Source organism: Triplophysa rosa, linkage group LG23, assembly GCF_024868665.1.
Source record: "Triplophysa rosa linkage group LG23, Trosa_1v2, whole genome shotgun sequence".
NCBI classification, from domain to species: Eukaryota; Metazoa; Chordata; class Actinopteri; order Cypriniformes; family Nemacheilidae; genus Triplophysa; species Triplophysa rosa.
Genome location: NC_079912.1, coordinates 9,028,427 through 9,053,403, shown reverse-complemented (window position 1 = coordinate 9,053,403; position 24,977 = coordinate 9,028,427). Strand labels below are relative to the sequence as shown.

Sequence of the window (24,977 nt, the reverse complement as noted above, 5' to 3'; positions counted from 1 at the left end):
CTGTGAAAGTCGGAGCCGCCAAGAACTGTTAGCCGATGTCGTCACAAGGTGAATGCCGTCAAACTCAGCCCCCACGCAGTCTACCCCCCTTTGCTCCGATTGGTTGAAATCGAGATGGGCGTCACAGACTTGAGGAGGGAGGGAAATGGGGGTTGGTCGCAATGTCATTCGGCTGTGGCGTTCATCTGAGGTCATCGGCGACGGCTGAGATTCGTGCCAGCTTTTGGCTGAGGTCTCTGGCGTTCGCTCTGTGTGTGTTGGAGGCGGCAAGCGTTCAGTATTTCACTTCTTAACTGTGTCACACCGCTTTACGTCGCTCTTTTATCTTCCTAGATGTGGTCGTGATTTTCACTGACAGGCGAGTGATAGCAATCAGCCTTCCCATCAATCCACGGCTCGGTGCCTAAGCAACTGTAGTGGAGTGTTGCTTCCGACTATCTCATCATGAATTCCAGTGAAGTTTTTAAAGGAAAAGGTCACAGAAAATGAAAATGATGTTATCATTTACTCATCCTTGTGTCGAAAACCTGATTGACTTTCTCTTTCTATAAAACGTAAAGGAGGAAGCAGAATGCCTGAATTGATCATGTGTATTGAAAGTGGATGGGGACTGGAGCTGTCAAGCACCAACAAGTTCAAAAACACAAGAAAAGCGTTACAAAACAACCATGCTTCAACACAATATTCCACTTTTTTAGCTTTGATATTCTGTTGCATGTACTGTAGATCGTTTTGTTACAAAGACACATTTTTGAGGGAACTTGAAATCAAATTTAAGCGACCTCTCAAATCATGTTTATTCAGCTTGGAGAAAGCAAAAAATTAGCATTTGTGGAAATGAGCGTTTAAAGCTCAAATTTAATTCCGTGATCCTGAGAGAAAACCGAACCGCTGATGCGTACAGGTGGGAGAGAAAGAGAAAGTTGATTGATTTGTACATCTGAAGTTGAGATTTATTCCGATTTCTGTCCCGTCTGGCTGAACGCTTCGACCCCTGAGCATTTCCTTCATTAACATATAAAGCACATTTCTCTCAAATCTGAAGGAATGTCTCACTGGGTTAAACAAGAATGGAGAGGGAATGATTGAGAGAGTGAAAAGTAAGAAAAGATAGGAGATGTTCTGTTTGTTCACTCTTCCCCTCACCGTGGGTCAGACAGGGGTTGCAGAGCAAATACAAATTTGTAATGACTATAATCACATCTGTAATAGCGGCACTGCTGACCGCCCAAGTGTGACACAACCACTGCTGCCCGCCAATCAAACTGGATGTGTTCCTCAAGTTATCTGACTCACTTTGGGTCTCAAACCACAATTAAAATTGAATGTGCTGTCCAAGTGAAACGCTGTTCGCAAGCAATTTAGATTTCCTAATCTGATGGCTTTCCATGAGAAATGGGATTTTATTTTAGGGTACAAATATTGGGCGGGGCCCTGTCCATCAAGTAGTCCAACTCACCAGTGCCCGCCCATGTTTTCAGCAACTGAGCTTCTTATGCTGCGTTCACACCAAACACGATTTGCGCAAACAAATGGCATACAAAGTCCATGCAAAGACGCGAATAGAAGCGAAGGATGCAATTTGGGCAGCCAATTGCTGTGAACACGTGTCAAGTTGAAAAATTTTCGCCTACTGTTTGACACGTCCGCACGCATAAAGACACTCCATATCGCATATGTTTTTCGTGTCACTCGCGTGAAAATACCAAACTATTCCTGAGAGGAATGCAGTGCTTCGCATTTGGTGTGAATGCAGCATTAGAGGTGTTTTTTATTTCTATAGCAACAGCGACTTCTTTGATTGGTGGATTTCTTTTGGATATCATAGCTAGTAAGCAGTAATAAATATTTTTTTCTGTAGAAGTCGCATTATTATTAGAAGAACACATTGCTATTATTATTATTATTATTAGTTGTATTATTATTACTATTTATTATTATTATTAGTAGTAGTAGTTGTTGTATTATTATTATTATTTATTGGTTATTATTATTATTTATAGATTGTGACAATAGTGTTGCCATTGGTTATTTTGACCACAATAATCTTGTAGTGAAAATGTGATATTGTAACAACCCTACTTTACAAAAGCTCATACTTCAATGCAACATGTAAGAGCGTCCAGGTTTGGCTTAATATAAATTTGTTTTGACTGGTTACTATCATTTTGGTTTCATCCCTGAATGCCTATTAATAACAGACTGTCATAGTCAGTGAAATTAATGATAAAATAGATTGTGTTTGTAATTCAATTGTTCTTTTCTTCCACAGCTGGTGCTGCTAATAAAATTGGCTGGGCTTTCGGCTTAGGGCTGGAGAGGCTCGCCATGGTTCTGTTCGGCATCCCGGATATCCGACTGTTCTGGAGCGAGGACGAACGCTTCCTGAAGCAGTTCTGCCTGTCTGACATCTGTCAATCTGTCACCTTTCAAGTAAGACTTATGCAGTTTCTCACTTTCTCACTTCGCATAACAGGCGTCACGGCAGGAAAAGTGCAGGCCTTGAAAGTGCAGGTTCCTGCCATCGACAACAATTGCAGATTATTTTTTATGTCCTTTCTCTTGAATTTTAAGTCTTGTCTGGTGATCGGATCTGTGGAACCAGTTTTCAGTGTTAACTAAATTATTATTATTTTTAAATATTTTTATATACATTTATATTTATTGTAGATAAACATGTTTTTACCCATATTATAGATTTCCCTTGTGTGATTTGTGATTTAACGGATCTAAATGACAAATATATAACGCTTAATAATTGGGATAAAAGTATTTTTATTCTACGGCTGTATTGATTTAAAAACGGAATGCGGTGGGTCTACTAGACTTGTGAACACTGGCTGAATAACAAAAACATGAACACCATACAAGGGTTAAAGATAGATAACATGAACGCACTTCTAGAATAATAAATAAAACATTTCGCAAATGAAGTTCGTTGGGTTTTGAATACTAAAACAGATCAACTATTCAAAATGAAGAAGCATATCAAGACAAACATAAAACATGTTGTAGTTATTGTGATTGTTGTGATAAAACACACCTGTGGTTACTTGGCTTTGTTTATTGTGTAATTGGCTCTATACAGCCACTAAAAATGACCTTGAGACGTTTGTAAAGTTATTTCAGTAAAGTGGAATTTATACATATTTAAAAAGTCGTCCTTCATGTCCAAATGAAGAGTTTGGTTCCACAATGAGATAAATTGTTCAAAAATCTGGTTTTTATTGTTGTGCATTCCAATTACTATCAATCAAACTGCAAACTTGCTTTGTTTTGATTTAAGCCATAATAACTCAAAAAATACAGCTAACTAACAGAATAAAATACAAATAAAAACATAACATAATTAAAAACATGATTTTTGAAAAATTTTAATACAAATATTCAAATACTTTTTGGGGTCACACTAGGTCCAAAAATCAGCAAGTCTTGGCCACAAAGGCTAAAATCTGGCACACACGCAGGGCAACGCGTTATTAGAGGTGTGTGTTATTAAGCACATTGTTTTCTTGTTAATTCTTTTTTAAGGCAGACAATCTCAACAGTTTAAACTGCTTTAATAAGATGGAATTCTGTTGACCATCTGCGATCGTCTTGTTGGGCTCATTGGAGATGAAATGTTCTCATTGACCGAGCAGTCTTTTTATCAGTTACATTATCAAATACTTAAAGTTTTTATTGAACATACTTTTCATAGTTGTCTGCAGCCTAAACCCTGTTGTTGTGTGTCAGACATAAGTATCTCAAATCAGCGCAGACACATACCTTCGGTTTAACATTTTTCCCAGTGTACATTTCTTCTGTCTCATTGCTTTCCTGCAGGAGCACATTGGTGACTTCAGTAATGCCTGCAGGGCTGGTGTGTGGACTTTATATTCTGTTCCTCATTTTCTGCAAGCCTGTTGTGTTTTTCTGTTCGCAACACGGGGTCAAAGCAACATGCAGTACAATATCCCATAATAGTCAGTCGTATGCACAGCTGCCAGAGCGCATGGACCGTCACAGGCACGACTTTGCGAGCGGACTCTCAACAGCTGGTTTCACTGAAAACGCTGTCACAAAAAATGTCTGAATTCAGAATGAGAGATATTCTGTTCACACAAGCAACTTTTCTTGCAGCGTAGGTCGAAAACTCAACAGTCGATTACAGTGGATTCACTACATTATGAGTGACTAGAGCATAAAGGGATAGTTCACCCAAACATGAAAATTCTTTTATCATTTATTTACCATCATGTCATTTCAAACGTGTATGGCTTTCTTTCTTTTGCAGAACACAAAAGAAGATATTTTGAAGAATGTTGGTAACCAAACAACAATTCTATCCTCATTGATTTCCTTTGCATAAACACAATTTCTCAAAATATTTGTTTTGTGTTCCACAGCAGAAAGACTCATATAAAGGTTTTAAGTGACACGAGGGCGCCATCAAAAAACACCTCAGGTCAGGTTGCGCTGATGCCATCAAAGCTTCTCCATTGTAAATGAAGCTGCACTGCAGATGTACTGTAAACAACCCAAGTGACGTCATGAGAGTAAATGGTGACAGAATAACAGAATCATATTGCCAGCAAACCCAGTGTAATCCCAGTTTATATATGGCCTATATTGTTGGATGACCTTTGTACATTGAAGGGCCAGTCCTTACACCAAACGTGTTCCCCTATAGAACAATGTGTGTGTGTTCGCTAGTTAGTGTTCCTGCAGTGTGTGTGAATGATTACCTGTGCTCTCTGGCTGCAGATCATTTCTCAGCCCATCTCCCTTGCTGCCCACTGTCCATTACTCAGAGAGAGAGAGAGAGAGAGAGAGAGAGAGAGAGACATTTGCCTGTCAGTTTGCCTGATGCACCACTGCTGTTATATATGACAGTCTCTCTCTCTCTCTCTCTGCTGGTAATGAGGTATGACCGTAAGGTCAGTGCTCTTCTCCACCCTTGTGTGTTTTGCTGTGTCCTCTGAGAGCAGCGCACACAACATACACACCACTACACAGTATAAATCACCACACACAACAAGACATACTGTATAATACACATACTACTCTCTTAAGGTACAGACAGACTGGAACAGAAAAAAGCGTTGCCAGTTCCTGTAATACACTTTCACTTTAGGAGAAGAGTAGTTTACTCTTACACTAACAGCCTGCTCATACAAAAATCTGAAATGAACGGTTAGTAAAGCAGTCATTTCTTAAACCGTCTTAAAAGTAGTTTTTAGCACTTAAATACTTCATCCACTAGCAGTTTAATGTGCTGAGTTGACTGTAAGTGATTTGTGGGTGAAATGTAAAAAGTGAAATACTGTGACTCTATGGCACTAGATAAAATTGTTTTGTATGTTTGAGCATCCAGCACAGCAGTGTTGCGATAGCAATACAACATTGGTGTGAGTTTTTCTTTTTTAATGTGGGGAATGTAGAAACCTGTTTAAAAACTTACTATTTGTAGCATTACATTTGGTGATGCTAGTGGCACACACTAAAATACAAAAATCACACATGACCACAGTAAAAGCATTGTAACACAGCATTTGCATCTCATGGCTTGTTACTTTTATAAAATGTAGGCAACAATCATATCTTTTGATAGAAGATAGTAATGTTCAACAAATAATTGAATAAGCAAGTGTATTAAAGTGCTTAAGCATTTTGCAAAAGGGGTGCTTAAAACCGCCTTAGCAGCCATACAATTGCAAAGTGTTATTACACACTAAAATGTTAAGTTACATTTATTCATAATAATCTTTCGAACAATAATAAAAAACAGAGGTCCTCCACCAGGTAATCATTATCATGTATCATATCACATATCATGTATTATATCATATATTGCAAATCATATAATGTCATACCATAGCATGTATTGTATCTCATATCATACCATCTCATATATGATATGGTATCACAAATCATATCATATCATAGTTTATGATTTTTCTTCATAGTTTCGGCTTTACCAAGCAGTGTTCTTTTTAAAAAAAATTAAGAGACCGTTTCAAATCATGGTTTCTAGATGTACTGCGTCCGTTCCAGTCCAGTGTCTGTTGAATTTCAACAAAATCAAACCTTGGGAGTGACATAGTCAATAAAACAACAATGTGAAAGACTGACAGCATGACAAGAAACATAAAATTAAAAAAAAACAAAAAAAAAACATTTATGTCGACATTTTATTGCTTAAAAGTGATTTGTTGCTTTAAAGTGAATAAGAACTTGTTTGCTTTGCAGTATTTGAGGTTTGAAAAAATACAGAGCATCTTTTCTTTTCTTTTCAAAAAGATATTTCTCCATTTTTCATTTTCTGCAAATAAATGCAAATAGAAACAATATTTTTATTTGAAATTTGGTAGAAATTTTGTTAGCAGTTCACAGAATGAAACACAAATGAGCAAATGAAGCGTCTGGTTCCAAAATGAGATAACTCATTTTTTTTTTCAAAATTCATGTTTTTTTATTGTGCATCCCAATTAATATCAATCAAACTACAGTTGGTTTGTTTTGATTTAACCCATAATAACTAAAAAAATACAGCTAACACAATAAAACACAATAAAAAGATGATAACATAATAAAAAACAACATGAAAAACATGAAAAGTTATCTCATTTTGGAACCAAACTCTTCAAATATAAATTTTAAAAGATATTAAATTTCAAAATCAGAAAAACGAAATGGTGATAATTTTTTATAATAAGTAGGCTTATATAATTTATACTTAAAAGTATAAATACTTATAATTTACTTAAAGTTGAATACTTATTATAATGATTTGAACACACATATAGTCAGCAAAACTGTTGTTTAGATAATTCCAACTGATTCTCACATACCGATTAAATCAACGTTTAAACACCGCAAGCCACTTTGAAGGGTTTGCCAAACGCATACGCCGCGATTTAAGCTCAGAGGGGCGTGTCATGTACTGACTCTCACTTCCTGTCAAAGCGCATGTCATCCACATACCAGCACCCCCTACACATACACACATCTCCAAACATCTTTTATTTAATCTATTTTATCTTCCAGCCTATCGATCTTCTGTGGAAGACCAGCACATCCTCCAGCTGATAGTAGAATGGCTAGTGTTTCATAAGTGTTTGAAGGTTTCACACAGCCTGCAGGGCTCAGAGGTCTGCTGTTGTAAGGATACAGGCCTCGGGGTATGACTGTAGATTTAACCTCAGGCTTAGATGTCTGCCTTACACCAACACCTGTTGGTGTCTAGCTGCGGGAAAAGCTAAATGAGGTAACTGTGAAGTTTGACCATGTTTTCATCACATGCTCTCTTGGGACTCAGAGTTGAAGAGAATTTGATGTCTTTATAAAATAGTATTTCTATAGGGAACACAAAACGTAAGGGAAACTTAAAGTTGCAGTTTGTAACAATTTTGCAGTAAAATATCCCAAAACTACTAGGCTAGTGTAATATATTTTGTTCAGCTGCGTACTTACAATATCTCAAATGTTTCCAACTACTTGTAAATCGTGAGAAAATCGCCATTCTAAACAGCGACACGGGGCTGTGCAGTCGCCTGTCAATGGCGTCATATCCGCGTTCCCCTTTGTTACCGCCTTTACTGACGTAGAAACCGCATGACAACAGTGTCCTGGACAAATGCGGAAGTAGTGTCTAGCGTCTAGCAAGCCACAAGATTTTTTCGAGACACAATTATTCGCAACATTTATAAACCTTTACCTCATTCGCTAAGATGATTTCTCGTTCCCATCTGATTGATGGCCATCAGCGGTGGAGTTGAAGACAACAGATCCCAACATTCCACGCTCCTTCACAGCGTCATCAAGCTACGGCATTGTTGTTGTTTTGATCGTGAGTTTTTACAAACTGCACCTTTAAACTAAATAAAAATGTATAATATAATAAACCAGTTATATAAATAAATAAATAATAGACAAAAAATATGTGTAATCTGCAAACAAATTAACTAAAACTGAGCTGACTTGCCTTTTTTTGTTTTGCTGTGTGGTCACAGGTGTGCGGTCATTAGAATTTTACAATGACTGCCACATTTGAAAATGCATTAAAGTAAAAAAAATGTTTAACATAATATATTGGTTGTCAGAAGAACCATTGTAATTAAATGTAATTATTATCAAACATAACTGTTTTTATCCTATTGCTGTCATTTTGTAAAAGCAATAAGCCATTCAACGCTGTACATTACAGTGATTTTACTACAGATGGGGTGATGTAATGCACGACGCTAATGTCTTTTTTGTCGTTGTGCTGCTACACACACTTCACACGAATAAGTTCTTCCCTCTCTCTCTCCTCATTACAGGCTCTCAGTAAGTATCCTCCGCTCTTCAATGACATCTCTTTCTGGCTGCCGTCCGACGGTTACACGGAAAACGACTTTTACGACCTGCTGCGCAGTATCGGAGGAGACCTAGTGGAGAAGGTCACACTGGTGGACAGCTTTATACATCCAAAGTAAGAAATCCAAAATGTCAAATCCAAAAATCCTTGGTCAAAACACAGATACTGCTTATCCCAAAAAAACAGCTGTCTTGTCCATTTGTGCGCCCATGGGCGTGCTGGTCTGAAAACGAGGTGTGTTCAGGCGCATTGCTGGCGCATTGCTATTTTGAGGCATCTGAAATAAATAGAGCCATTGACCAACTGAAAGCTAGTCTAAAGTCAATGGCTTTGGTTATTTAAAGAGTGGATTAGTAATATGCGCCTATAGGCGGGTGCACTGCGCTCGTACATTCTGCTTATTACACAGAGGGATGCGCAGCAGCACACAAACATGCCAAATATTAAAAATAAATGTAAAAGATTGTTATTGTGTACATAAAGATAAAAAATCCGGCTTGTCCTGTAGATGGTCTGCTGGTGCGCTTTAACCTCGCGCACGAGCAGATGCGTTTCCTCTCAGAGAAGCGTCCGGTCTTTGCTCTTGCAAATTCCTCCGTGTAAAATGCGAATCCGCCATGGCGCGACCGCAACTGGCTTTTAAAGGCAATGGGAGATGAGACTCTGATTGGTTTACTGCACGTTTTGCCCAAAACACACCCATGATTCATTAAGAGAATAGGGACAACCCTTCTAGACCATGCACTGACAGTTTTCCCATCCTTAAAGCGGCCCTAACACACGCGGTTTCTGCCAATCTCAAATTAATCTTGAGTACCTATAGAGTAGTATTGCATACTTCGTATCTTCGAAGAGTATTTAGTTTGATCACATTTATAAAAGATAGATACAGCTGTACGATTATTTCCGAAAGCATACGGCGTGCCGGTTCATGTCCGGCATCTTTTAGCGCTGGGACGGCTCCATATATCAGTTTCAAACCATCTCAAAATCCAGCGTTATATCCACCGTTTATATAACATTCATCACCCAAATGCAGTGAACAAACAAACACCTGAACTTCGCGAACGTATGCTCTCTCTCTCTCTCCTGCACACGAGTGAAAGTGACGTCTGCGCATGCTCCTTCTCCTGCTCTCCTTGCTGCCACGTGGGCGTTTTCCGGGAGAATTGTCCAATAAGGGACTAAGAAAAATTGTTACGAAACAGTTTTATATGTTCGAAAAAAAACTTTACGAAACCTATACGTTTTAGACCATGCGCTTAGATTGTTAAAATAGGGCCCATTAGATCTGAAAATTTGATTTTTGAAAATTCAGAGAATCTTTGGTCCGTGTATCATCTGATCATTTGATTATTCCATTCAATATAACAAACGGAAAAAGAAAAAAACAGTCGATATTTCGTTTTTCCGTTTTTCTGTATGCACAAAAATTAAAAAACGATGTTTTTCTTCTTATTTCATCTTGAAACGGGAAATCCAATAAATAAATAAACCAAAACGAAATAACGAACTTAATTACTGTTTTTCTCATTTTTTGGTGATGTTGCACGGATTTCTGCGAGCGCGGCAGCGCGCCTAGAGCTCTTCACCAATCTCGCGATCGATCAGTTATCATGATTACTAGTGTTCGCATCACATAACTTATAAATTACAAAAGTACTTTATGGATTTACACCTTTGCTGCTGCAAGCCAGCTACTTAATTGTTTACTTAAATGTGACATATTAAAAGCAATAATGCTAACAAATTTCGCATGTAAGCTCTGGAAAGTATTGTATGTGAACGTTAGGCATTGTTCAAAATATTTTTCATCGTCATGTCCTCCTCTCTCAGTGTGACTCTTTTAGTGGGAGTGAAAAGTACAAACAAAGCATATGCAAATGCCTCCATTTCCATTTCGAGCTTCGCAAGTTCGCATGCACTTGATCCCGGTAAGCGGCTGTACATTGCGCATGCGCAAAGCGTGCGCTTAGAAGACCCTGGGAAATCACCCCAAAATGAAAAAACTATAATTAGGGTCGTTATTTCGTTTTGGTTTATTTATTTATTGGATTTCCCTTTTAAGGCTGAAATAAGAAGAAAAACATCGTTTTTTTTATTTTTGTGCATACAGAAAAACGGAAAAACGAAATATCGACTGTTTTTTTCTTTTTCCGTTTGTTATATTGAATGGAATAATCAAATGATCAGATGATACACGGACCATCTTTCCACACAGATCTTTCAGAAAATCTTTAATATCCTATTTGCATGAATCATCTAAAAATCGGTTTTGAATTTTGAATATTTTGATTTAGGATTAAAGGGGTTTAAAACATTTTGACAGAAGTTAGGAAAGTTATACTGCAAAATAATCGAACTAAGCATTTTTTGTGTCTTGTTTTCTGTAGTACAAATATCAAAATTAATTTAATTTAATAAAAATAATATTAATAGGCTACGTTTACTTGACAAGGAAAGTGAAGATGTTTAGTCTTGTTTTATGAAAGAACATAAAAGAATTGAGTACATTTATGTTTAAAATAATTTTTTAAAATATGCCAATGGGATAAGAAAATTTAACTTGAATTTAATTAAATTTTTCTTACCCTGTTGATTTTTTTATTGCTTGTTTAAACAAACTTACTTAACCTTCGGACATTTGTACAAAAACAAGACAAAATGCTATGAAATTGTTTTTTTCAGTGTAATCTTGTGTCAAGAACAAGACATGTTTGATTCTGGGAAATTTCTGAAAATATTTCATATATAACAGAAAAATCATCTGATTGTATGAATATTGCAGATCAAAATATTTGAACTCCAAACTACACTTGAAGACCACATTACCAATCCGAGGATTCAAACTGAACGTAAACCTGGTGTAAACACACAACTTTTTGTTATTCTATTTTTGCTGATGCAAATTGATGAATTCCTTTTTCAAAGCTGCTTTTGTGTTCCATCTGATTGTTTCCCAGTGACTCTGCAGTCTTTCTCAAGGCTAATGTGTTTGGCAGAAGATCATGTCAATGTTATTGTGCCACGCTGTTTGGCAGTGTGGCGTTTGTCTATTGACGGAGTGAGCAGAGGTCAACGATGCCTAATGGCTTCGTTTAAGCTCTCAGGTATTAGACTCCATTTCACATGGTAAAGTGTTTGTAAGGCTCTTCAAACGCATTAGGTCTTTCCTCCATCTTTCATTCACAAACACAGGCACACAAAACCGCCTGTGAGTCCCTGTGTGATTTTCCCTGAATGTAGTTTGAGCAGTAAGTCTCTCCGGCAAAGGCCGGGCCGCGCTCGGGTTGCCCTTTTCCTGCATCCTCGCCCCGTGACATCAGCCGACTGATAATTTATTTTTAAAGAGGCTGAGTTCACCTGCAGGCACAGAGGTTCGGCTGTCCCAGGCACCCTCTACTGGAGCAGACTGTGTGTGTGCGTGTGTGTGTGTGTGTGTGTGTGTGTGTGTGTGTGTGTGTGTGTGTGTGTGTGTGTGTGTGTGTGTGTGTGTGTGTGTGTGTTAAAGGATAGAGTAAAAACCTGCAGTGCGTAAAAAGAGCCGCAAACATTCATCTCTGTCCCCGCTCTTAATCTTTTTTAAATAGCAACCTTTTCCCTCCCCTGCCCCTAATGACATCCATAAATAAGATGACATCATGAGATGCTGCAAGGGTATAATAGCCTGTACGGGAGCTAGAAATAGATTGAGTTTTTTCCTCTCTTGTTAATTCGATTCGGCCTAGACCTTATGTTTGTGTGCACATTTATTCAAAAACAAATATACTTGTAGAATAGTTTCCCGAATAATGCTCGATCTGTCACGCTATAAGTGTATTGCTGTAGCAAAAGTACTTTTTTAAGTAGCTCTGATGTATTTGCGTATGTGTATCAAACTCTGTGTATGTGTGTGTCCTGCAGCTAATTTCCTCTTTATGATCATTTTGCTGCAGTCGCATCAATGCCTGCGAGCTTCGCTTCATAGTTTTACACCCAGAGAGAGAGAGAGAGAGAGGGCGAAGGAAACATCAATACTTCTTCTCCGACTTGAAAATACTAATTACAGCGAGAGGACGGCCAATCGCAGCTCATATAGCCTCCAACCGTCTCCACCGGTCAGGAATGTCACATTCACAATATTGTCCTAATCATTTTCTCTCCTTTTCTCTTTGGTGCTGCTGACTCGGGCAGGTTTCGAGAGCTGGTAATATGATTAGATTGGCAGTAAGTTTCCCATAATGCTCTTCTTCTGAGTGCTAAGAAACATTTGGGAAGTAGACATGCCCTCAAAGAGCCATCACACAGGTAGCCCTTATCCATACTGCTTACTGTTTTACTCAAGACATCACCACAATTCTTTCCCTCATGATTCTTAGCCCTGCGTTTGTAGAAGTGGAGGGGTGTTTGTGTGCTGTGGATGGTTGCTCAGATTCAGAGCGTTTAAGTACCGGTTTAAGGTTTAGACCATTGCTGGGATGTTCAAGCTGGTTGCTAAGATGATGGTAAGTGGTTGCTAGGGTGTTATGAGTTGTTGCTAGTGCTGTGTTGATGCTAAGATTCAGAGCGTTTGAGTACTTAGACTGTTGCTAGGATGTTCAAGGTGATTGCTGAAATGTTGATAAGGGGTTGTTATGGTGATCTGAGTGGTTGCCAGGGTGTTGCTATGGGGTTGCTAAGATTTAAAGTAAATTAAGTGCATTGTAAGATAGCTGCTAGGTTGTTCTGTGTGGTTGCTAAGATGTTGGAAAGTGGTCTTTAGGGTGTTCTGGGTGGCGTTGCTGTGTGGTTGCTAAGATTCAGAGTGATTGTGTGCATCATTATAAAGTTGCTAGGATGCTCTGTGTGGTTGCTAAGATGTTGATAAGGGGTTACTAGAGTATTATGGATGGTTGCCAGGGCATTGCTATGTGGCTGCTAAGATGCAGAATGGTTGAGTGCAAGTCTAAAGTCTAAAAGCCACATTGAAATTTAATACTAAGGAATATAAATTTGCAGAAAACCCGACAGCTCAGTATGAACACTAGGAAAAAGTGATGCTTGCAGGATACACCACCATTTTTTTTCTATATTCTTTATATTTGCAGTGTAAGCTAAGACAAAGAATCAAACAAAAAGAGCAAAAAAAACCATTGCATAAATATATACACTATCGAACGACACCACACATTTATCAGCACGTCAGTTATTTGTACCGTAATTCAATCAACTTCCCCAGCCGGAGGCCAGGCCATATCTGCTGACAATAGGTATACCCTTCTAGATATATGTTGCCTGACAGTAGTTCCTGGATTTCAGTATTTCACATTTCAATAACAACCAAAATGTTACACCCAAAGCTGAAGAGTCATTTATAGTACACCGAGGTGTGCCGGTATATTTTAGAGGTATTTGTGACACTCTTATCCTCGGCTTGAGACAGCTTGAAAGATTCTGGCGTGCCTGTCATTTATTTATTTTCCGAAAAGGTTGATGTAAAATTGTTTGCAGAAGTTTTTCCAGAGTGAGTTGGCCCCGTCGACAAACACAGTCTTAACAGTTTCTTCTTAGACAGTTAGAGCGGCAGTGAAGTGCATTTTTAGAAGAATATTTGCGGTTGCGGCTTGCGTTTGTGAATGTTAAAAAGGGCTAAATGTCACATTCTAACTCTAGATTTTTCAGCCGTTTTATGATAGATCTCTATATCGCTCACAAATGTCAAGGCATTACAGGTAAGCTGTCCAACAGTAAACATTTCTGATGATTTGTAGCACCTGACATTCAAAGCATCTCTTGCTGTCTCCTGGACATAACCACTCAGCAATATATAACTGAAATGTCACAGGAAACTAGTAGAACTAAACAGAGAGGAAGAGGAAGCAATGTTGAGTTGGGTTGAGTTTGTTGAGTGTTAGTTAATCCTTTGAAAAAACACTTTTTCCAGGTTGCTCTGGCAAGTACTGTGGAGAGCCCCTCCTCCAGAAAATTAATGAATGCTTATTGGCTCGGTTTTACTGTGTAAATTGCTCTATTAAAGGAATAGTTCACCCTTTTTTTTCCATAATTTACTCACCCTACTGTTATTTCAAACATGTATGACTTTCTTCTGCAGAACACAAAAGAAGATATTGTAAAGAATGTTGATAACAAAATAACATTGAACCCCATTAACTTCCATTGTATGAACACCAAACCACTGAGACATTTCTCAAAATATCTTCTCTTGTGTTCCACAGAAGAATTGGTCATATACAGGTTTTGAACCACATGAGAGTAAATAAATGATGACAGAACGTTTGTGGTGGTACAACTAAAAATATTGTCAGGTCAGGTAGAATACTGTACTCCTGGAGTAATCTCCCCCTCTCTCTTTTTCGCAGTGTTTGACACCAAACACATCTCTCACCTGATGGGCACTATAATCTGACACAAATCTGCATTTATCGGCCCGTAACGCTGTCAGGTGTAATCGAGTGGAATTAATTTGGAAAGTTGACAGAGCTGTCAATAAATCTGACAGGTGTGGACGGGAAGCTCAACAGAGAAGCGCCGCTTTAACTCCACCATGCTAGTCAAAGCGCTCTGATGATTTACACGCTCTGCGGCATAATTCAGTGTGTTGTTTTTTGTTGGTGTGTTATTGTGAAGTTTGATTATGGGATATGTGTCGCCGTCTGCTGTAATATTATATTTGGTATTCGGGAGTGTCAGCATGGCCTGGGATGACAAGACTAAGCGTTTTCGCAGAAGCCCTCATGGTTTATGTATTTATATGTGTTGCATGCGTCAAATCAAAACCTGCATTATCAGGATTCATGTCATGCTGTGATCAGCGTTTGCCTTGTCGTGGGGCTGTTCGTGTGGAAAAAACACTTGTACGCCACATCTATATCATTTATAAAATGTTCTTTTTTTATAAATATATTAATAAATTATATTACTTTATTTTGTGGATATTCAACTGAAATCACATGTGATTGCCATATTGCTTCACTTTATTAATGAGCAACACATTTACAATCGATGTTTATAAATTGGACTTCTTGACACAAATCTATCAAACAAATAAACCCCTCTCTCCAAAACCACACCCTCCAAAATCATAAAGCAAACCCCATGTCTGTATTTCAACAGCTGTCACAAAAACTGCTGTGATTTCTTAAGACACCTACTTCGGTGATATATGAAAGTGAAAGAGACCTATATGTCGGGTAATCATAATCAACTTCTTATTTATAGAGATTAACACTTTTTATAAAACTCCTCACCTGATGTTTATACAGTAGTTGGATCCAATTGTTTTAAAAGGAAGGTGTGAAATTTGCACTGACACTGTGTGAGGGAGAGAGAGAGAAGCTCTGTGTCAAAAAGTGTGAACTTACAAGACTATAGTTGCCTTTAAGCACAGGCAGTCAGCTTTGGAAGACAGTGATAGCAGAAAGGGGATGTTCTGCTAGCAAATGGCTGTCCTCATCAGCAGGCTGCTGGAGGAGCTAGACTTGTTAATCTGCCCTCTTTGTCGGAAGCCCGGGGGGATTTTTCTGGAAGGCTCTACAAGCCAGCAGGCTAATGTCTGGTGTGTGTGTGTGTGTGTGTGTGTGTGTGTGTGTGTGAGAGAGAGAGAGAGAGAGAGAGAGAGAGAGAGAGAGGGGGGGGAGTGTATTTAATGGCCCACAGCTCAGAGAATGTCAACCATTGGCTTGTGAATAATGGGGTGATGTTGACAATGCAAAACTGTGCTGGGTGAGATGGTGTGCATCACATCACACCTCATACACTCATGTACTAGCTTTTTATATTTTACACATATAAATTAAAAATTACTAATAAAGGCAATGGTTATATTACATTTTTGTCCTGTTAGATTTAAATTTGGATTCAGATGTACAGGTACAGTACACTGGAAAAAATAAATAAAACTGGAAAAACTGAAATATACCGTACAATATTTTTTTCCCTGTAAAATTATAGGATATAAGGATATATATTAAATAGCTTTCCCCATTTTTCTTGTATATTTGTTGTCTTTTTCTGTAATTTTATAGTTTTTGACCATATTTCAAAAACAAACTGTAAAAAAAAACAGAATTTATTTTACAGTTATTTCTTTTAAAACGTTATTTTACAGTTTATTACAATTGTAATAAACTGTAAAATAACGTTTTTTCCCTGTAAAATTCAATCCTCCCCTGTTTTCCCCTGTAAATGTGCAGTCTTTTCTGTAATTGTACGGTTTTTGAATGTATTTAAAAAAATACATAATTTTGATTAAAAAAATTACGTGTAAAATCTGTAAAATTACAGTTTTTTTATGTACTCTGCTTTTAGACAGAAATCAGATTTTATGAATTGTTTTTCATTCTGTTCTTTTGGAAAGTCAAATGAAAGCATATTAAAAATATGTGATATTAAAAAAATGTAGAATTATGTTAAATGGTTTAAATTAGGTAATTAATTAATTAATTAAATATAATATTTTTTTTTCACTCAAAGTTATTGGTTCGTTCAAACACACCAAATTTAGTACACTCCCACTGGTTTCTGTTGTTTTTATTGTTGATGTGAGGACACATTTTTTCTTTTTGTTTTACTAATTTTTAAACGCCTCATGCGAAGTCAGTGATAAAGTGGATAAAGACGGTTTCATTGGATGCATGCACCTGGCCCGAAGTTAACTTCTGGTCTGTGTTTGGTCATAATATTACAATTTATATACTGTATATATATACATATATTAATATTGATCATTTATTGTATATGAATTGTATTAAACTAAATTAAAACTACTCAACAGTTATTGATTCTTTGCAGAGGTCTACCGGAAGTTTGGGCCACACAACATTTGTTTATGTTGTTGCTGCTGAAACTGTCAATAAAAACACAAAATAAAGCGGGATACAAAGTTATTCATCTTACATGTTACTCACAGATGGTTTGTTCATGGTTATCTTTGTGAGTTCACATTCAGCTTCAATGTTTGCAGTTTAGACAACTGTTAAAATTTGGAAAAACTTCAGCCCCTTACTACGAAGGTACAGCGTTAAAGGGGTTATATGACATGGCTAAAACGAATATTATCGTTTGTTTTAGATGTAATGTAATGTGTATACACGATTTAAGGTTAAAAAATGCTGTATTTTCCACATACCGTGCATGTTTGTATCTCCTCTTTGCTCCGCCTCTCGAAATGCGCAGATTTTTTATAAAGCTCATCGCTCTGAAAAGCGAGGTGTGCTATGATTGGCCAGTCAACCAGTGCGTAGTGATTGGTCAAATACTGCAAGCGTATGATGGAAATGTAACGCCTCTTACCATATTTGGAACATCAGGTTCCAAATCAATTGTACTGACAGGTACGGCCACATTACTTGCGTACACATTTGGGCGGTCTTAGTCAAATCATACCACGAACTGATGTAGATTTGTGGGGGTGTGGTTACACGAGCCGTTTCAGGCAGGTCTGGGTGAGCATTCACTTTTAGATAGAATGCATCTTTTGTTCTGACACTTTAATTTTTGCAATTTTACGTGTCTAATACATGCATGGGCAACTTATAACACACCAAAGACACAGAAAAACACGCATTTGCGCCATATGACCCCTTTAAACAAGCAATTACAAAGCACACCTGTATTTGTTTTCCATAAACCTGTGTTTAAATTAATATCATTTTATTTGTGAGGTCGCTCAATTCAAACAGATAAGATCAGTCGTCTAGACATAAAGCTAAGTTTAAGAATAGTACTTCAAGATGAAGTTATTAGGAGGACAAAAGGGATCTGAACCTCCCTGTCAATCCTGTGACGTGCAGTGTAACAAAATCACAAAAAAACATGATACAACCCAAAGGCTGCAAAGATCAGACCGTCCCACCAAATTGAGGAACTGAACCAGAACGTCAGTTGTCAAAGTGACCAAGAGGCCTGCGAGAATCTGACATGGCAGAAGCTTTCCAGACATCAACAATGTCCTCGCTAGTTCACAGATTTAGCAGCTTTGGAAGAGTGACTTTTTTTAAAGAACAATTTGAGGTCAGATGAGTTTGTGCTTCCAAAAATGTACAAAAAGGTATCACGGTACGTTCATGTTTGTTAGGATATGTACCATGACACAGTAGTAGCCTACCTCAATATTTTGAGAAAAGAAAAAATGGAACTGTGGGACTATTCCTTGAAATTGTCACACTACTGAGCAAGTAATACATTTACAGTGCTAGTGTGTTTTCAATTAGACCAGACAGCTGAGCAGTAAATGTCCTGACATTTCCTCCAATGAGAGTCATTAACCTCTCATATACAAATTTAATATCTCCTCGCGTTCAGTTTTTGTTCTCAGAAGGCCTGACTCATGCTCCTCAGACTCTACACAAAGGCAGTGCTCATGAAGCCTGGGCGTTCTCATTACCAACACTGACGCGCAGCCGGCGAGTGAGTAAAGGAATGAATGAATCTCCAGCGTTCTTTCGAGGAGAGAGGCTGACTCACTTCACTTTGACTGCTGCTTTGTCGGGTTTTACTCTGGAGTCAGTGAGAAATCAGGACTTTTAAAGGTCCAGATGCTCAGCTGTGAGGTTAATGAGACGGCGCTACGCTGCAAATATGTTTGTGGAGCAATCTGCGATGAAAAAAGACGGGGGTGACACTACGTACTACGTGAGCTAGCGTCTTGGAATGCCACTGTATGTTACCGTACAAAGGCGGTGCGTTCAAAGTCAACATGAAACAGCATTCATGATGCATTTATGACAACTTACATAAGCTGACTTATGCAACAGACAGCTCAGATACTGGATGCTGATTGGTAAAAGCTAAACGCATGAAAACTATAGGCAGGAAGGGGGCCCAGGTTGGACTGTGGGAGAGGGCCCTCTTGTTCCACTAATAATAAATAATTCAATTCAATTCAATTTTATTTATATAGCGCTTTTCACAATGTGCATTGTTTCAAAGCAGCTTTACAGGAGCAAATAAGAAAAACACAGAAAGGTAAAACACAGCACAGTGCATGGTGTTTATAGACCAAGCAAGATCATTATAATAAATAATATATAATAAATAAATGAATAAATAAATAAATAAATGCAGTCTCCCGGTGAGCAAGCCAACACTGCACTGCTCTGCTGTGGCGAGGAACCCAAACTCCAATGCTGAATAATGGAGAAAAAAAAACCTCGGGAGAAACCAGGCTCAGCCGGGAGGGCCAGATCTCCTCTGACGTGTCATAGCTGCACTCAGTGTAATAATGGTGGCATGGGCGTGAGAAGATGTCTATATAAGCAGGCTGAGAAGGAGAGAAGTCAGTTGCTTTGCAAACCAATTCGACTTTGTGTGTCTCTGACAAGAAAGGCATCAAAACTTGAGAGTGATATCTGCTGATGCCAATACAGATACCGATTCTAAAGATTAAATCAATATTTCTTAACTTTCTGAATGACTAGTAATACTGAACATCAAACTGGTGCTAATTCTCTACATTTTCTATATACAGAGCACAAATTAATTGCATTTTCCTGTCCTCTTTTGATCGACAGGATATATCGTGTCATGACTCTGCCTTATATTGTCATGTTTTTCTTGGTCTTGTGGCAGAGTCATGACAAAGCCTTAGGTTTAGTGTGAGAAAGACATGGCAGTGTTTACTATTGACATGCCATGTGCTTTCTCGTGTCTCATCTCTAGCCCCGCCCTCTCGTTCTCTCGTTAGCTTCCCTTCAGTGTTTCATCCCCTACACCTGTTCCCTTGTTAATTATCCTTTGTTCGTTTCCCCTATATAATGCCCTCATGTTTGCTGTCCTGTGCTCGTTCGTTTTGCCTAGTATCTCTTGCATGTTTGCTGTGTCGCCTTGTCTCTTGCCTTGTTCCTGTTCCCTTGTTCCTGCTCCCAGTGTCTGTCAAGTTTGTGAACTCTTTATTTATATTATTCATATTATTATTTGGACTTTGTTTATCTTGCCCCCTCATGGGAAGTCTTTGTATTATTGTATTCTGCCTTTGTTTAGTTTTTCCCCATCGTGGGTGTTTTATTTGTGTTTAAATAAATCCTTGTTAACCCCTTCACCGCTGCTGCCTGCGTTTGGGTTCTTCCCTCCACGACCGGGACAGAACGAACGAGCCAACGCAGAACCCAGCGGGCAGCATGGACGCGGTACGATATCGCCAGGCGCGTCTCCTCTGCGGCATCCGCCAGGGGAACCGGGACATAGATGACTACGCGGACCGGTTCCTGGAGGTCGCAGAGGAGACTGTGTTCGGAGAGGAGGAGCTGACGACGCTCTTCAACGCCGGTCTCAGGGAACCACTCTCGCGTGCGGAGATGAGGTCGCTGAGACCGCTGGACTTTGATACCTTGTGGCAGTATGCCGCGGAGCGATAGGAGTCCAGCGGATCAGCTCTATCCACCTACCCATCTCTGCTGGTCGCGATCCCTGAGGGTCGGTCCCTGCAGATCGGGGTTGTGGGCGTCGCCAAGCCGTCCTCCTCTCCTCCTGCAGCCTCTCCACCTCCTACCAGCCTTCGTGGCAAGAGAGAGAGGCGAGAATCCTGGGGGTCATCTTCGGAGGCCTCCAACCCGGAGCCACCCGTGCGTTTTACCTCCTTTTTGCAGCCGGCCACCGGGCGGGTGGCAAGGCTCAAGAGGAAGAGGCAACGTCGAGCAGCGCGAGGTCGGTCTCACCCGGTGCAGCAGCCGGCGTCCCAACCGGTGCAGCAGCCGGCGTTCAGTCCTACCCAGCCGGTGTCCAGTCCAGTGTCCAGCCCAGTGCAGCCGGGACCCAGGCCGGTGCAATCCAGCCGGTGCCCTGCCTTGTCCCGCCGACGTTCCAGTCGGCAGTTCCCCCCAGGACTTCCCCCACTAAGTCCCCCAGAACTCCGCGCCCTCAAGCGCACTCAGGGACTAAGACTGCTCCACCTACAAACTCTTGTTTTGCCCAGCCGTCCCTCCCATGTTTGGTCTTTTTATTGTCCCACCCTAATCCGTTTGTTGTTATTGCCTGTTTGCCCCTAGTGCGAATAGTGCTCAGGGCATATCAAGCGATCTCTAACAAAGCAATAGTGACGCATAGTACAAAAATGTTTTACTCACATAAGATTGCTGCGCCATTCCTATCGGATTTAATATTGACGGCACAGCACGGCTTTTTAATTTTAGTCTCTCCACAAATCCAGCGTCGACCTGTGCCTTGTTCACGAAGGAATCCTCGGAGAAATGAAACGAACAAACGCTCCATGTTTTTCCCACATGAGCTGGAACGTCGTTAAAAATAAACTTTAACCCCACATTCCTAATATCGGAATCCGAAGGAAGGTTATGCAGCGACTGTGTTCTTCCACAACCAGGGATGGCACAATATTTAGCTATCTTTAACGGCATGTTTGTTTATTGCTTGCTCGCTCTATCTGGTTCCGCGCCGCTTGTGTTACTTCAGAATTGTCATGCGAGAACCAGTGGGCGGGGCTAGAGAAGTAGTCATTGATATTCTTTCTGTGGAGGCGGTGTTCAACCTATCATAGATAGGTGCATTTCAGAACCTGGCGTTCGCTGAGCCTGGTGTCAATAACAGTTGTAATCTCAGTAACAAGGGCGTTTTCAGTTCTGACACTTACATGATGTTCGCGTGAATACGATTCCCTCTTATATAACAAAAGCTCGGGTTAAAATTGTGGTTTTAATTCATGGCATCTTTAAATTGTCTCCTTTTGTGTTCCAAAGATGACAGGTTATGAGGTTTCAACCACATGAATCACTGATTACAGACTTTTCATTTTCATCCGAACTGTTCTCTTAAGAAACATGACACATACACACTAATGATAATATATCAATTAGCTAACAACAAGAAATTCACCCAGAGGTGTTTTACTTTAAGAGAGATGATGATATTTGTCATCTGTTGGAGAGCAAATTGGTCTTTCTTGAGCAGCAGTGTGAGCAAAGCTCCATCTGTATCTCCCTCTCTGTCTCTCCACGCCTGTCGACGTCTATATTAACTCGCGACTCCCTCCTGTGTGTATAGGAGCAGGCAGTGTTTAATGGCGTTACCAGGCGGGAGTGAGCGTAATTGTGCCGGCACTAAATTTATAGGGGCTGACAAGCCGGGCCGGGGCTGCTGGGTAATCTCTGTGTAATTGAGAGTAGAGGTCACCGGAGTGGAGCGGCCATGCCCCACGAGTCCCACAGGCCCGAGCGTGTCTGTAAGTACAGCAATACAGTATTTGCAATGCTATGAATTTTACAGTACGTTACAGTAATACTATTAAAATGCTTTCAGGTTTCTGGACTTGTGCGAAGAATCAATCTCGTCATATAAAATGACATCTTTACTGTTGTTCGGTTATAAAGCCTTTTGTACTTTTACATTGAGGTACTATATATCACTGTATATGCTGGAAAGAGATTTATCAAAGCTGGAAACAAAAACAGTGTCACAGATGATGTACTGTACACTGTGTACTTGAACTATAAACTGTGTTCTTGTCATAATAAGTGTGCTTCTAATATGTTAGCAACATCACAAATTGACTTGCAGAAGTATTTGCCACAGGTTGCAGGTAATGCAAATCTGGCCAAAATTGTGATTTTAATGCGAAAGTCTGTGGATAAGTGCTTGGGATTTCTATTTTATATCAATCTTAGTTTTTTTTTAAAGAAATAAACAAGCGCAATAAACAATTCTACGATTATAGAATTAAGAAATATATTCACATCATCAGAGTTATTATAGTTTTGATTTTAGTTTTATTAATATTTTAAATTCGCTTTTATTTTTAGATTTTTAGTTTTTATGTTAATTTTAGTTAACGTTTTAGCAATTTCGGTAAATGCTTTTGTCATTTTATAATTTATTTGTTTATTTTTCATGTTGCTATATAATATTAATAAATGCTTCTTTTAGTTTTTGTTTATTATTATAATTTTAGTTCTTTAAACTTATTTCAGTTTATGTTTGAGGCAACACTTTTTCCTTTGGTTAAGTTTTTCCAAGAATTTTTCGGTCAATATTTTATTTGATTTCAATGAATAGAAACATTTTCCAAGTTTTAATTTTAGTAAACTAAAATAACCTTGCACTCCATTTGTTGCATTTCAAGGGTGCTGTTGGATTGAGAAGGCTGCTCCTGTTGCGTGTTTACACCACCGTGCTGTCGTTTCAGTCAACGAGCAACTTTGATCCACTATAAGAATCAATAATAAGCATTCAATCATGTAGTATTTTGTTCCCCGGAGTCCTGCGAGGGGTCTGGACGCCAACCGGCATTTCAACATTAACAAAAAAAAACTTAAGAAATAAATGACACTATCATATTCGCTGACGTCAACTCTGTCCCCCCAGAGTACGCGTCGGTATTGAAACTGGCCGTGTTGCAGGTGTGCTGCTGTCACGCTACCTAAGATGCAGCAGTCCCACAGATGAAACAGGTGTGACATCTCCCAGAGAAGCAGTCAGCTCAGCAACAGTCTCCATACTGTCAGAGAAACCGAGAGAGAGAGACTGTGTCCGCTTGTCATAACCACACATTACCGTCACTACAGCGAAGCGGTGCTGATGAGCTGTAAATACTCTGGTTGAGCTGCTGTTTTGACGGTGCATGATTCAAAGATTGTGGGGGTAGAAGAGAGAAGAAAACAGATTTTCTTGAGTCAGATGATTTCTAGGACAGATTCAACAAGCCTTTGGGTGACTTTCATCTTTTGCAGCCATAATATCGGTCTCGGTTTATAAATAGACTTCAATAGTGGCTGCCCACTTTTTATAGCAGCTTTGGCATTTTTCCTATTCATTCTTCACAGGCAAACAATTCTTAAGTAACAGGTTCATTCTAGTGTATGAAAAACACTAGAAACCATTGACACTAGGTTTCAAATATAGCTGTGATGTTTATTGTTTAGTGTTCTTTATAATGCTGATTTTTGTAATTGCCATGGTAACAGCAATGTCTCAGATTTATGGATTTGACTTGAGGATTATGGGTAGTGTAGTACTTTATGTAGCCTTAATTTGCCAGGGAAAAACTAATTGTTTACTTGTGTAAAAGTGTACTTTTACAGAATTTTGCTGCATTTTCAAGAAAAACATATAATTTTACATGATAAAACTGTTATTTTACTGGTGCTCCAGCTGCCGGAAAATTAGTTTTTTATGGGATTTTTTTACAGTCTAGATTTTGTGATATTAGTGGCATCATATTGAATTCTAAAAATGATAAAGTCTCCTGAACACTTCAACTGTCTTTCATTGTTTAGTCAAACAGATATCAAAGTTGTAAACTCACATGATGTGTCAGGTTGGTTGGGATGCTTTCACAGAACATCAGAACAATGCTTTGAAAGTGTTTACACTTTAATGCAGGGCTCTAGACTCATTTTCCCCAATTTACAATTTGGTCACGCCCTTTTTTATAGTAATCATAATGACCTTGCATAATGACCTCAGTTGATGAATCGTTCTGTTCATTTCTCTCTTAAAATAGTCGGCTATCGCTTCATATTTGCGGTTTAGCACTTGCGAGCCCAATAAATCCACAATAAATGCAAAGAAACTTTGTATTTGTTATTTTATACAGTTGTTATTATTTAGTTTTATATTCAAGTTATATATTGGCTATGAAATGATCTGACACAAATGTAACCTGTCACTCTTCACAATCCTCCTTTATTGCCCTCTTTGGAAAAAGCTGTAA

General features: G+C 38.9%; 1 protein-coding gene across 4 annotated transcripts in view; it reads left to right on the top strand.

Annotated features, from left to right (window-relative positions):
* The window catches only part of fars2 (phenylalanyl-tRNA synthetase 2, mitochondrial), a 138,004-nt gene that overhangs the window by 72,892 nt on the left and 40,135 nt on the right, over positions 1 to 24,977 (top strand). For all 4 annotated transcript variants that reach the window (XM_057322673.1, XM_057322675.1, XM_057322676.1 and 1 more), the window contains 2 exons: positions 2,273 to 2,433; positions 8,304 to 8,455. In XM_057322673.1, the coding sequence (XP_057178656.1) occupies positions 2,273 to 2,433; positions 8,304 to 8,455 (313 nt within the window). The remainder of the gene's footprint in view (positions 1 to 2,272; positions 2,434 to 8,303; positions 8,456 to 24,977) is intronic.